General features: G+C 40.1%; 1 protein-coding gene across 6 annotated transcripts in view; it reads left to right on the forward strand.

Moving 5' to 3' along the window:
* Nucleotides 1-14781, forward strand: part of prr5b (proline rich 5b (renal)) — a 106752-nt gene that overhangs the window by 54172 nt on the left and 37799 nt on the right. For all 6 annotated transcript variants that reach the window (XM_048548559.2, XM_048548556.2, XM_048548563.2 and 3 more), the window contains 3 exons: nucleotides 693-750; nucleotides 5368-5459; nucleotides 13691-13831. In XM_048548559.2, coding sequence (XP_048404516.2) covers nucleotides 693-750; nucleotides 5368-5459; nucleotides 13691-13831 — 291 coding nt within the window. The remainder of the gene's footprint in view (nucleotides 1-692; nucleotides 751-5367; nucleotides 5460-13690; nucleotides 13832-14781) is intronic.

Here is a 14781-nt window from a genome sequence, read left to right on the forward strand (position 1 = left end):
CGTGGAGACAGGCAGGTACGTCCGTGCCACAAGCAGCAGGGTACAGATGGCATTGATAGTCTCTTCCAGCCTTTTGAGGTAGTTAACCCAGTGCCTCTGACAAACCTGCCTGCTGCTCCTTTGTCAGTCTGCTGTATCACCTCATAATAACAGATAAAGAGCTGTGCATGCAGTCTTGTTTTTCATTGAATGAAGAATCCTATGAGCTGTGTTAATAATTTACTGTCACCATTTAACAGTTGAGGTGCATTTTAACATTGTGTAAACTTAAGTGATCCTTGGATCACAGCTTTAACTTAAAGACAGGAGCTTCAAAAGTTCAGGTTTGTTAGTGTACCATAGATCAAATGGTCTCTGGCTCCTGTGCTCCACAGTTCAGATTGTGTTCTAAATTAATACCAATTGGGAAATTATCTTTGTGTGTATTTTGATTTAATCCTGTGTTTTGTTGCTGATAATTATTCACCTTTAAAACTGTGATCCACATTGGAATGATCTGAATGTTGCACGTCTAAAATTCCGTAGCACCTATTCACAAAATCACTTGCTACAGAATGGATTTAGATTTTTGATTCTGTCCCTGATATTCTCAGTCAGTATTTAATTCACTTGCAGCCAAGTGTTTGCTGACTGTACTGACAAGTGTTTGCAAATGTATTGAATTTTATTTCATTTTGTGTTTCCTTGCGTAGAATCAGCTGCTTACCAAAGGCATGGTGATTTTGAGGGACAAAATTCGGTTTTATGAAGGTAAGAAGATGGCTTTTCTTCTAACAATTTTTGTGTTTCGTGCTGGCATCAACTCTAGAATTGTGGTGTGCTGTGACCGATTCTGAAATTAACCTGTTATGCAACCCGGTGCTTGTCTATGGCCTGAATAGTACATAGAAGCAGTGACACCAACCCTGCACACACCCCCCCCCCCCAAAAATAAAATGGAAAAGTTGGGGAGAAGTCTATCTCTGTTTGGCTGAATCAGAGCTTTTTATGACAGTTGAGTGGCTTGATGTGGGCCTTCTGCCCCCGTCTGGAATGAAACATAAAAAGTGTCTACACCAGTCAAGAAAGAGAAGGAGAAAAGATCATCCATTCTAATCCCCTAAACTCCTGGTCCTGGTCTAGAACCTTTCAGGTTACAGCACTTCAGGTGCAGAACTGGTTATCTTTTCAAACATTTTACCGTTTCTGCATCCACCAGCAATCCCAGTGGTGAATTTCAGGCACGTGTCACCCTCGGTTAACAAGTTTTAATCCTTCTGCCAATCGCCTTAAATCTATGTTGTTGCACCCCCAACCCACCCAAGTAAATGACTTGGGATCATGGTGCTGTCCTGTATATCTAGATCCCTCTCATTGCTTTTCTACACATCAATTAAGTCAATCTGCAGCCCCTTTCGTTCTAAAGTAAGCAACATTAAGCCTCTCCAAACTTTGCTCATAGCTAATAAAGTGTGAAGCTGGATGAACACAGCAGGCCAAGCAGCATCTCAGGAGCACAAAAGCTGACGTTTCGGGCCTAGACCCTTCATCAGATGATGGGTCTAGGCCCGAAATGTCAGCTTTTGTGCTCCCGAGATGCTGCTTGGCCTGCTGTGTTCATCCAGCTTCACACTTTATTATCTTGGATTCTCCAGCATCTGCAGTTCCCATTATCTCTGATACAATTTGCTCATAGCTGTAATTTTCAAGCCTTGGCGACATGCTCTATGCTCTCTCTCTCTTCGAGTAATTGTGTCACCCCTGTAAAGTGGCTGTGCCAGGGCTGGGTGCACACAGTTCCAGCTGTAGCCTAGCCAGTGTTTTGTACAGTCCCACCATTACATGGCTTCTCTCTGAGAAGCTGTAAAAATCAATCTTCTGTCTCTGGTAATATAAAGAAGCTCTTTGGGTATGTAGAAAAAAACTTTTTTTTAATAACCAGTGAACAAGTGAGTTTCTTTAATGTGAGCTTCTTTATTAAAGCTGTCTAAATTGCTTGCATCTCAATTTTTTGTCCTTTTTTGCATAATGAGGATTAGGACCGAAGCTTCACTGCAAAGTTAAACTACTCAGACCTTCATAACGCTTCAAAACAAGATTTTTCTCTGTTTACGTTACCTTGAATAATGCTGCTGTTCCTGTTTTCGCTGAAATTGAACACATAAAGATCACTGTTGACAAAAACATTAATTTGATAACAATATACATAGACAATTTAACCTTTAATATTGCTGAGAAGAGAGACCCGCTGTCAAGTTTTTCAGGCTTGTTTGATCAGATTAAATACAAGAAAGCCAACTGTCATACTGTCACGACTATTTACACTTTTTGGAGAAAAAAAGTTGCTGATTAGTTGGCAACTTGATGCATAAGCCATGATTTAAGCTTGATTAATTACCTGAAATGAGTTCTTTGTGAAGTTTATTTTTGATTACATCGAAGTGTTCAAAAAATGCTCCCTGATCATAGAATCACATTTAATAGTAATGTTTAGTTTTGGGTTTTTGCCGATGGGGTCTGATTAAATACAGTCTGTTCCATGCCACTTAAAACAACCAGAGAAGTGTGCTACATGATTCTGTGATTGGGCAACACGTGTTAAACGATCATGCATGTAGTAACACCGACCCTAATAACCAATTCAAGATGATCCATCAAGCTCGTTATTGACTCCTTACGCTGCTGCTGGAAGCATGCATTCAAAAGCATGAACTCCTCTGCAAACAAGGAATATATTCAAGTCTTGTGCCTTTTTTTAAAATTAGTTAGGAGTTTGGAAAATCAGTAGTCCCCTGTTGCTTTTTCTATGGCAATGCCTCAGCCAATCAGGAATGGCTCACCAACCAATTTGTAGTCTTTCATTCATTGTGTCATTTGCTCTGATTGTTTGAAATTTGGTGTTCTAGCATCTCTCTTTTCAGTGATGTTAAAGTTCGATACTTTCAAATGGCTGTTTAACCTCACCACAGCTAATATAAACAACTCAAATTGCCACTAATAGACCACCCCATCCTTCCATCACAAAAACAAGACTGATCACAGTCTTTTTCTCGAGATTTAAAAAAGCACAAAAAAAACTGTGGGTGCTGTAAATCTGAAACAAACTCAGAAATTGCTGGGGAAACTCAGCAGGTCTGGCCACCTAATGCGTACCCCACCCGATGACTTCAAAACACATATACCACCCTTTTCTAGCTACCGTCAGTTCTGTGGAAGTGTCACTGAATGCAAAATGTTAACTCTGCTTTCTCACCATAGATGCTGCTGGACCTGTTGAGTTTCTCCAGCAATTTCTGTATAATTGACTGGGAGTGAGAGCTGCATGGTATAGGTCTGGTGCTGCTAGCTTCATTCCCCTTTTCCCCTCTTCACTGAGTTGTTTGTTGAAGAGTTCATGATGCTACAACTTGAGCTGTTACACCACATAGTCTCTGAAAGCCATGTCCTACACAACATTGTCCATCAGTTACTGTATTAGCTGGGTGAATCAGAACCAAGGCACGAGGAAAGATGCAGCAGAACATAAAGATATCATTGCAACTCAGTGAGTTGTGTTTTCTGCCTATTTAATGTATTGGGAGAAAAAAAATTGAGAGATTCTTTGATATAATTCTTCTGATAATTTTGGGCCATTGTTCATCTGATGGTATCCCAGTATTTGAAAAAGTCTGAACATTGCTTGTGATTATTTGAATAAACCTTGAAGCAAGTAGGAATTTGTTATGGGGAATAAAGAGATGGTAACCCGATTAAATGCACACTCTAGTTCGATCTTTTCAAAGGAAGACACAAATAACATCTCAAAAATATGGGTGGATACAAGGCCTAATGGGGAAGTTGGAACTAAAATAAGTTAATGTTAGCAGGGAAATGGCGTTGCGGAAACCAATGGGATTAAAGCCAAATAAAGCCCTAGGGCCTGATAACCTTCATCCAGAGTGGCTGCTAGAAATAGCAGATACATTAGTGGTCATCTTCCAAAATTGTATAGATTCTGGAACAATTCCAGGAGGATGTGAAGATGTTTCACTGGGATTTAGACAAATCAAGTAAGTGGGTAGATACATGGCAGATGCAGTACAATGTGGATTAAATGTGAGGTTATCTACTTCAGTAGCTAAAACAGGAAAGCTGGTTATTATCTGAGTGGTGATAGATTAGGAAAGGAGGACCTGCAATGGGACTGGAGGTGTCCTAGTATATTGGTCACTGAAAGTGAGCATACAAATGCGAGAGATGGTGAAGATGGCAATGGCCTGTTGGCCTTCATAGCAAGAGGATTCCAATACAGGAGTAGGGATGTCTTGCTGCAATTGTATTTGGCCTTGGTAAGACCATATCTGGAAAATTGTGCACTTTTGGTCTTATTTGTGGGAGCAAGTTCTGGTTCTGGAAGAAGGTAATGAAGGTTTACCAGACTGTTTAGGACTGAGTTGAGGAGAAATTTCTTCATCCAGAGTGGTGAGCCTGTAGAATTCTCTGCTGTTGTCAGTAGTTGAGGCCAAAACGTTGTATGTTTTTGGGAAGGAGATACAGCAAATCTTTTATTAATCAGCACCTATAGGACCAGGAGAGTATTGGGGCTTAATCAAATATTCCAGTTAATCAAGAGATTCACATAATCAATGTAGAAACACACACTTTATATTAGAAATATAATACAGGGGCTATACACGTTACTGTTATACTTTATTTGTGCTTAAATCATTTAAATAATAAGATATCTTTGCGTTAAATAAAACTTGTGAGCAGAGAGCCTTCTCACTTGCACCTGAAGTGACCATTAAGAAATTGCGGAGTTTGTCATCAGACAGTAAATGTCCAGTAATTGAGGTATAGTATATAATTTCTACCAGTTTATTGAGAGTGGCAGTTCATAGGGTACTGGTTAAAACGAACTTTGCTGTAGATACAGTTCTTGGGGCTAAAGGGATCAAAGGGTACGAGGTGGAAGCAGGAACAGGGAAATGAGCTGGATGATCATCTGTGATCAGATTAAATTATGGAGCAGGCTCGAAGGGCTGATTGGCCACGTTCTGTTGCTGGATTCTCAGTGTTCCTATGTAAATGATCATATGTCAGCAACTGGATAAAATTTACATTGGTAGTTAAATGCCGTTGATAAATATTATCATTTAGCATGTTTATCAAAATGCAGTGTCCGTGAAAATGCTTATAGATCATCCTTGTAGTTCACAGTTATGAGTACTAAACACTACTGAATGGGTACATTTCCTATGTAACCTATTCACAGGTTGTACTAACCAAGGTACTATGGCACCACATCAGCAGTGAGTTAAAGCCAAAAGAAATGATTAACAATGAGAGACTTTTTATACTTGTAATCCTTTCTGTTTCTTAGATTATGTTTTTTTTGTTAATATGTAGGACAGAAATTGCTTGACACAGTGGCTGAAATTTGGGACTTTTTCTTTTGTGACATCCTTCCTATGCTCCAGGCAATATTTTGCCCTGTCCAGGTAGGTTAATTTGTACATCTTTGTAATAAAATATCCTTTCCTCCCCTGTTTTAGAAGAGAGTGGAATAGTGTTGTCAATTTTGTGTATTGAGTTTGTTAAAGTGAGGGTACTGTAGGCAAATTTGTGGATGACACATATGGAAAGGCAGGTTGAGAGAATGATACAAACAGCTTACAGAGGAAATATTGATATGTTCGGTAAGTGGACAAAAAGTTGGCAAATAGAGTATTATCTGAGAAAATGTACACTTGTTCTATTCGGAAGAGAGAACAGAAGAGCAGTATTATGTAAATGGAGAAAAACTGCAGAAAGCTGCAACACAAAGAGATGTGAGGGGTACTTGCGCACAAAACGCAGAAAGCTAGCACACAGATGGAACCTAAAATCGCTATAGTGTGGAAGCAGACCATTTGGTCCATTGAGTCCAGACCGATCCTTCGAAGGGCATCCCACCCAGACCCACTCCCTAATGCTATCCCTGTAACCCTGCTTTTCCCGTGGCTAATCCACCTAGCCTGCACATCACTAGACACTACGGACAATTTAGTTTGGCCAAACCACCTAACCTGCACACCTTTGGACTGTAGGAGGAAACCCAGGCAGAGGTAAGGAGGGTGTGCAAACTCCGTACAGACAGTCACCTGAGGGTGGGATTGAACCTGGGTTCCTGGTGCTGTGAGGCATCAGTGCTAACCACTGAGCCACCATTCTCCCTTAGGTGCAGCAGGTAATCAGGAAGGTGAATGGAATGCTAGCCCTTATTTCAAGGGGGATGCAACTGTACAAGATGCTGATGAGACTGCTAAGGCAGTAGTGAGAGCTGTTTTGGTCCCCTTGTTTAAGGAGAGGTGTCATTTTGTTGAAGACAGTTCAGACACTGTTCACTAGGGTAATCCCTCATAAGAATGGATTGTCTTATAAGGAAATATTTGACACTGTATAGATTGGAGACCATCTCATTGAAACGTATAAGATTCTTAAAGGGCTTGCCAGGGTAAATGCTGAGAGGATTTTCCCCTCATGGGAGAGTCTAGGATCAGAAAGCATAGTTTCAGATTGAAGTGGCACCAATTTAAGATGGAAAAGAGGAATAATTTCTTCTCTCAGGACTCCGAGTGTTTGGATCTGCTTGCCAGTGAGAGCTGTGGGGGCAGAGTCCTTGTGTATATTTGAGTCTGGGGTAGATTCTTGCTCCATAAGGGAGTTGAGAGTTATGGGGAAAGTGCTGGAAATCGGTCGTGAGGAGTGTCCAATCAGTCATGATCCGATTGAATAGCGGAGGAAACTTGATGGGCCAAACAGCCTACTCCTGTTCTTATTTCTTGTGGCCTTCAAGTTGTGTCCCTTAAACAGAAGGGAGCAATGGTGATTGTATTCTGTGCTGCTAAGTGTAGTGCTGGTTACATCTCAACAGAGGCAGATTACCACTCTATAACAAATAACACAATTCTGGTTCTGAAATGAAAAACAAAACTAAATTGCTGGCAGATGTGCTTGAATGTCAAACCACATTGAGCAGGTAGCTACTGCAGCAAATGAACTAATTTTAATAAGATCAAAGAGTGCAAGAAATTCAGAATTGCTGTCTGAAAATAGTTGTCACGGGGAGGGGGAAAATGTCTTATCTGGCCTTGATAGTAATCATGAAATGGGCTATTGCTGTAAGAATGACATCATCCATAATAGAGCATGGAACAAACACAGAATGCTGGAGAAACTCAGCAGGTTTGGCAGCATCTGTGGAAAGAGGAAACAATTAATGTTTTGAGTCAGATCTGACTACTTGAGAATTTTGTTTTTATGGAGCGTAGGCATCATTTGTAAGACCAAGAATTGTTATGTTATGGATTGATTTTCATTTTCAGTAAACCAGAAGACAATTGCAGACACAATCTACTAATGAGCCTTTATAAGTTTTCCTAAATTCATGTATTCCATGAATCTAGTTTTACTTTTATTGTTCTGCTCATTTCTATATTGTTCTAACTAGGTTAAGTAAGTTACCTTCATGGTTAATGTGTCAGTTTGGCTACATTTACTGGCCATTTATCTCTTAGTCAACATACACAATCTCTCCCATCAACATGACGAGGTGAAAAACTCCTTGCAACCAGCAACACTGTACAGAATACTCGATTGCTGGAGAAAGATTTTATTGGGCCCGTAGAGCTGAATGCTCTCCTCCCAATGTCTCTGGACTATCAAAAATGCAGCCGTCCTTCTAATACCTGCCAAGAACAGAGCATGTGCTTCTCCAGTTATCTAAGTAATCAGAAACTGGTACCGTCCTTTGTTTGAAGCTGGAGGAAGTCAGCAGGCCAGGCAGCATCAGGGGAGCAGGAAAGCTGACGTTTCAGGTCCAGACCCTTTTTGAAGAAGGATCTCGACCCGAAACGTCGACTTTCCCGTTCCTCTGATGCTGCCTGGCTTGCTGTGTTCCTCCAGCTCCACGCAATGTTGTGTCTGACTCCAACATCTGCAGTTCTTGCTATTTGAGTGAGTTAACCCCTTTTGTTTCTTGCCTCCAAAATCAGGTGCCTTTTTCTTTTCACTTTATTTTTCAACGGTAAAGGACCAGCAGTGAAATAAGGAAAGTTTTTAATGCAATGATTTGTTGAAATTTTGTATGTAGAGCTATTTAAGGTGAAGGATATAGATTAGGTAGGAGTCTTCAAAATGCGATTGGGTAAGGACTTTTTCAACATAAAGTGGGGTTATTGAGTTGAAGAAGAGACAAGGCTGTCGATTTGATAATGTAGAATTTGAGTATTGCTGAAAAAGGACATGTTTAAGCAAAACACTCATCAGGTCAATTCACAAGAAATCCCAAAGTAAAAGGAAAACAGCATTTTTAATGTATGATAGGAAAGTGGTGATAGATTGGCCTCTGGTAGAGGAGTTGCCATCTAAACTGCACCCATTAATGATGACTGACTGTTAACTGCCAAAATGTGCTTACATTTTAAACATGGTAAGTTGACTCTGATCAAGGTATTTCCCTGAGAAAAGAACAAGGCCGTATGTTTTAATAAGTAGCTTCACTGCAACTACACCAAAATTGGTTATCAGTGAGTAATTCTTTGCACAATTGGTATTATATAGAAAACATTGTCCAATTGTAGTGTCATATTTAATGCTGAGCACTGTTGTGAGTTTTACAGGTGCAGTCTGGATGGTACCTCGCTTGCTGTGAAAAGCTGAAAGGATATGCTGTTTAATACAATCTGCCAAGCTGATCAAGGTGGCCATTATTCATAGACTGCCCTTAGCGCACTTGATACACAACATCAAATGCTGTTGAGTACAAGTAAAATCATGAATGGACCTACAGTCATTACGTTTGGTCCTGAAATGTGAGCGATCTACCTCCTATTGCACCATGTCAAAGGTTTAAACAACAGGTTTATGCTGTTTTACACTGCTGTTGTTCAGCAGCAACACAAACTAAGTTCATGATAACAGGATGCTGCCGTGGAGCCGGAAATGAGTCCTGCGTCCATGTGTGAACAATATGGTGTGTGAAATTCAGGTAGGTATGCAGGAAGTACGTCACGAAGGTTGGCTGGTCATGTCAAACAGCTTAGCCCCTCATCTATTCAGAACAAGCAAGGTACTGACCATACCCAGCTAACCCATGCATGCAGTGCTCACAACATACTGTATAACATTGTAAGTGCTTTTTGCAATTGGACAGCATTTGCTACTTAATCCTGAGTGTGCAAGTAATTATTATGGCAGACAATTTATAATGGGGTTACAGAATGGCACATGGAAGCGACATATAATAAAATACAAGTCCCTGTTTTTCTTTAGGAGAGAGTGTGCTATGCAGTGCTGCGCCTGTTTCAGTGCCACAAAATGATGTCAGCCATTTTCTGGTCAAGGCTTAGAAATGAACCAATCAAAGTCTCCATGTCTTATTTAAAATTCAAATAAAGCTTGGCAGTTAATGTTCAGGTATCAGCATTATCTGTTACATTCTACAGCCATCTCTTCTCCCAATCAGAGTCTATTGGCCAACCGATAAGGACTGTCTATCTGTTACATTGTAAATGTTGTTTTCTCTTTGCTTTAATATTTCTTGTGAATTGTCCTGATGAGTGCAAGACAAAATGGCTTTCTTTCAGCAATGGCTGGACCATTCTTTAAAAGAGTCAACACCTCTGTGGGCTGATTAACATCCCGCTTTGCAGTACCACTCCACAACTGTTTTTAGGTTTCCCACACTGACAATGCTAAAGCGTTGAAACAGGATAGCAGTTTTGAAACAATATTTGCCACGAAAAATAACATTCGCATTCAAGATGCATCACAGTAAGTTTGAGCTGCTTGTGTTTGTGTCTGGAATGAGGCAGTAGGGTAAAAAATCCAGGAGAAAGGAAATCTTACATTCTTTCTTAAAAAAACATCATTGAGGGTATGTGGTTGTCAATAGGTTGGCTAACACTTATTTACTGTCCCTAATCCCCAGCTACCACCTTGAGTCACTGCAGTTCTTATGACTTTTTCCTGTAGAGCTTGAGTAATTTGCTAGACAAGAAGTGCAGTAAACATCCATCTACCTTGTTGTGGGTCTAGAGTCACATTTGGGAAAGACGAGGTTACACAGGCTTGTCCTGAGTAACATTAGTGAAACAAATGGTCTTTTATAGCAATTGATGGTAGTTCCGTGAAACTATCAGCGAGACAAATTTTGTATTCCAAATTTATTCAACAAATTTAATTTTGTTTCAATGTGATGGTTGTATTAAATATGTCTCTTGAGCATTAGACTAGATTTTTGGACTATTTGTTGGTACCAGAAAATCAAGCAGTGTTGGGAAGCAGAGATTCCCCTCAAAAAGCCCTGGAATCTTCACGGTTCATTTAGATCGGCTCTCAGGCCAGCAGATATGTGGAGGGGTTTGTCGATATTTTTACAGACTTCACTTGATTTTCTTTCCATGAGTTTTCAGTTACTGATCAGACTAATGAACCCCAACTTGCACCTTGCTACATGTCGTAAGTGGGAATGTGTGCTATCATGGTGTGCCCTGACCAGCATATTCTCCTGTCTTCACAATAAGAAAGTCAACACAACATTCAGGCTGGTGCACATGGATTAAAATGAGCAGATTAATGAGGTATTACACAGAAACCGTTTAGTTTATAGCAACGACTTAAACATATAATGAATGCCTGAAGCAATTCATAAAGACCGGCCTGTGAATAATTAGAGCACCTTTTGTAAAATATGTTTTGCCTAACATTCTACAATCTGTAGGGCTTCTCAAGTGAAATATTTTTGTAGTTCCTAGTAAAATGTCAAATAATTCACAGTTCAATTTTGGGAACGTTTTCAGTCGAATTGAAGTTGAGCAGCTACATGAGGCAATTCCATCAAATTGTCTTAGATCACAAGTGTTCATGTCGACACAGTCTTCCTCTTGTACATCAACTTGATGGGGTAGCCATTAGGGAATCTAAATTCATACATTTCCACTGTCAGTATGCTGAAATTAATTAAAACTTCAAACAGAATTGTGCATGCTGTCGAGTTAGCTTTGAACAAATCAAGTTATAAATGTAGGCATCAGCATCAACTGTAGACACTAGGCAACACATAACACATTTGTCGGCTTCTTGACCATGGGCATGTACTTGGTCTGGAAGATTTGAATTTTTTCCAACAGTAGTACCACAGCTGTAGAAGGTGAACTACATTAAATTGGGGGTAAATATTTAATAAGCAGGAAATAAGGAGGTACAGCTCTGTCACTCAATGGACTGTTTCTGTTGACTAATGTAAACTTCATTGAAAAGAAACATTCAGGCACAAGCCTATTATTGTTCTCCTACATTTCTATCTGTTCAATCCAAAAAAGCTCACTCAACCTTCTGTGTCTCCTGAAACTTTGAGTCTAATTCAGAGATTATTGTACCACAAGTCTGAAATAAAAGTCCTGTTTTTACAGCTGCAATCTAGGGAGATGTTAGGGATATCTTGGTCATGGAATTATGTTACAGGTATAGCAGTCTAGAGGCTTTGACTAATCCTGAATTGCAGTTAGTGTGATTTGAGCTTCTATCCTCTGGATTAATTCAGCTTCAATAACGATTTTCAAATAAAAGATGCTTCCGTAACAGTCGTCATGAAGGTGTGGATTTGTTGTTTAATGCCCTACATGACAAGAAGCAAGCTGGTCGGTATTATGTGTACCTTTAACCATGCACAAGCGTAGTTGACTTTTAACTCCTCCTCTGAAGTGGCCTAACAATGAATGTAGTTGTATCAAACCGATGCAAGAAGAAAAACCTTACCACCATCTCAGAGTTACTAGGGATGAACAATAATTGCTGGACTTGTCAGTAATACATCCGAAGAATGAACATTAATTATATTCAATGCGTTGCTTTTTTCTTGTTCGTAAAAGATGAGTTCAAGTTTAAACCTGCAAACTAAAATGTATTTCTGAAGTTGATTTTTTTTTTAAAAAAAACATTCTACTCCATATCTCATTACAGTCTTGGCCCAAGAGCAGAATTTGAGTGTTTGTCCTGCATGTGCAAGCAGCATTTTACCGAGTGTAGGATCTAGATAGTTTCGTAAAATTGCAATCAGTAGGAATTGAGAGGAACACTTTTTTTCTGTTTCTGAAAAACTATTCAGAGTTGTACTTAGCACAAAGGAAGCTAGTTGTGATTGTTGGAGGCCAATCACTTTAGCCCCGTAACATCTCTACAGGGCTACCTCAGTGCAGTGTTCTAGGTAAAACTATCTTCAGCTATCCCATCAGTGAGTTTCCCTGCATTGTAAGGTCATAAGTGAGGATATTTTCCAAAGACTGCACTGTGTTCTTCACAACTTGGATATCAAAGTGTGCAGCAAGGGCTGAGCATATTTGGGCTTGGACTGATAACTGGCAAGTAACATTTTTTGCTAAACAAGTGCCAGGCAATGGCTGCCTCCATCTCCATTTGGCATTACCATTGGTGAATGTCCTCCTGTCAGTATCCTGGGGTTACTATTGACCAGAAACTGAACTAGACCAGCCATATAAAAACTAAATACAAGACTTAGAAGGTCAAAATTCTGTATTAAGTAACTTTATTATTTATTAGATCCCCTACAGTGTGGGAACAGGCCCTTCGGCCCCACAAGTCCACACCAACCCTTGCAGCATCCCACGCAGACCCATCCCCCATAACCCCCACACCCCTGAACACTATGGGCAATTTAGCATGGCCAATCCACCTAGCCTGCGCATCGTTGGACTGTGGGAGGAAACCGGAGCACCCAGAGGAAACCCACACAGACACGGGGAGAATGTGCAAACTCCACACAGACAGTTGCCCGATGCTGGAATTGAACCTGGGTCCCTGGCGCTGAGGATGCAGTGCTAAGCACTGAGCCACCGTGCCGCCCCTGCCTAACTCCTCAAAGCCTGCCTACCATCTACAAAGCACAAATCAAGAGTGTGATCATATACTCCCGTTTGTATGAACAGCACTTAAGAAGCTCTACACAATCCAGGATGAAGCAACCAGTTTGGTTCTCTACAATCAGATACATTGATTCTGTGCACCATCACAATAGCAGCAGTGTGTTTCATTTGCAGGATGCATTGCAATAACTTACCAAGGCTTCTTCAACAGCACCTTGAAAACTGACAGTTTACTGACTAGAAAGACAAGGGCTCCAGGAACACTGCATCTTGCAAGTCCCACACCAGCAATAGCTTGCCGTTGTTTTACTGGAGCAATATCCTGGAACTCACTCCCCACCCCACACTGTGGGTGCACCAGTGGCACAGAGGGCCTCACTAGCACCTCCTACCTGATCTGCAACCCTGACTTGACATTTCTAACAATGAAAATTAAGATCTGTTCCATTCATTATAGTCTTAGGGCAATTGGAGATGGTCTTGCCAGTGATAACAGCACCCATAAAAGTGAATGCGGTTTGATTGATAATCACATCAGTAAAGTTTGATTAGAGATGGACAAGATTGAATTCCAGTATAAAATTGTAATTTGCATCAGTGCCCTTAGAACAATTGAATATAAATGCCAATGTTGGTGTATGGATTTGGTGGTATTGTTTCGCTCAAGTTTACTGTGGTAGATTTTTGTGCTTTCTATCATGACTTAATGTGTAACTCTGCAGATTTTCATATAGCTGTGTCCATTAAAGTCCTTTAATACTTTTAATCATACTTTGTTACGTTTTTGTTTTTAATTGATTTAACAGGGAAAAGAACCCACCGTTCGACAGATAGCCCTATTGCATTTCAGGAATATTATCACACTAAACGTGAAACTAGAAGATGCTCTGTCACGGCCACGTGCGAGAGTCCCACCTTCACTCATTCAGATGCTGCTTATATTGCAGGTAGGCGTAAACTGCATCTTTTAACTGTTAAGAAATGGGTGAGGAGAGGCATTGTGAGACACTTTATTCTTCTGTCTCTGACCTTTTGTACATTAGCATGTGGTTTCAATTGTCTCCTGCAACCTCTTTTTAAACTGCGGATGTGGTAAAAACTGAGTGATGTGGAGCTTAACATTTATAGAGTCAATGCACAATGGTTTGAATTAAAGTCAAACCCAAGGCTAGTGGTAATTTGAAACAGTGTTGATTTTGTAAAACAATATGTATAAATGGCACAAACTCCAAAGTAAACATGCGGCAATTTATTTTTAATGTTTAGTGCTCCATTGCAAATTTGTAGTTCAGTACAATGGCCTCATTACATTGAATCTAATTAGAAAGAAACAGTTTCTAGAATATCAAATGAGCACTCTGTATCACTCCAACTGTAATAATTAATACACTAAAATCAAATGGAGCACAAATACTTGCCTTGAACGTTCCATTCATTTTCTGTTTTACTTATTACAACAAGAGGATTTGCTGGACTAGTGACCCAGCCAAGATTTAGCATCTCCATATTTATTGAAGCAATTGAGTTTTGGTGACTAGTTAGTCAAATCAGAATGTGTGGCTCATATATGATGGGATTCTGGAGTACCTTTTGGGAGACCTCCTTGTCATTATAGATGTAATTTATGCGAAGTATAATTACAACAGATGCTGGAAATAGCCAGCAATGCATCAGGTCTTGTGGCTCCAGTTGACCGTCCTAAGTGTAGCCCCTGTGTCAGAACTCGAGCACATTCCAAATTAATGCTGTCTTCAAAAGGACAACAAAAGGAAGGGGATGCAATGAACATTTGCACAGATACAAAGTTGTTTTCCTACTGGGTATGCAATTGACGTTTCAGTTGGGCTTTTCTTTTTCATAGTTTGAATTCCTTTGTCAGTATCTTGTTTTGTAGCAG

This window comes from Stegostoma tigrinum, chromosome 18 (assembly GCF_030684315.1).
Source record: "Stegostoma tigrinum isolate sSteTig4 chromosome 18, sSteTig4.hap1, whole genome shotgun sequence".
In the NCBI taxonomy this organism is placed as follows: domain Eukaryota; kingdom Metazoa; phylum Chordata; class Chondrichthyes; order Orectolobiformes; family Stegostomatidae; genus Stegostoma; species Stegostoma tigrinum.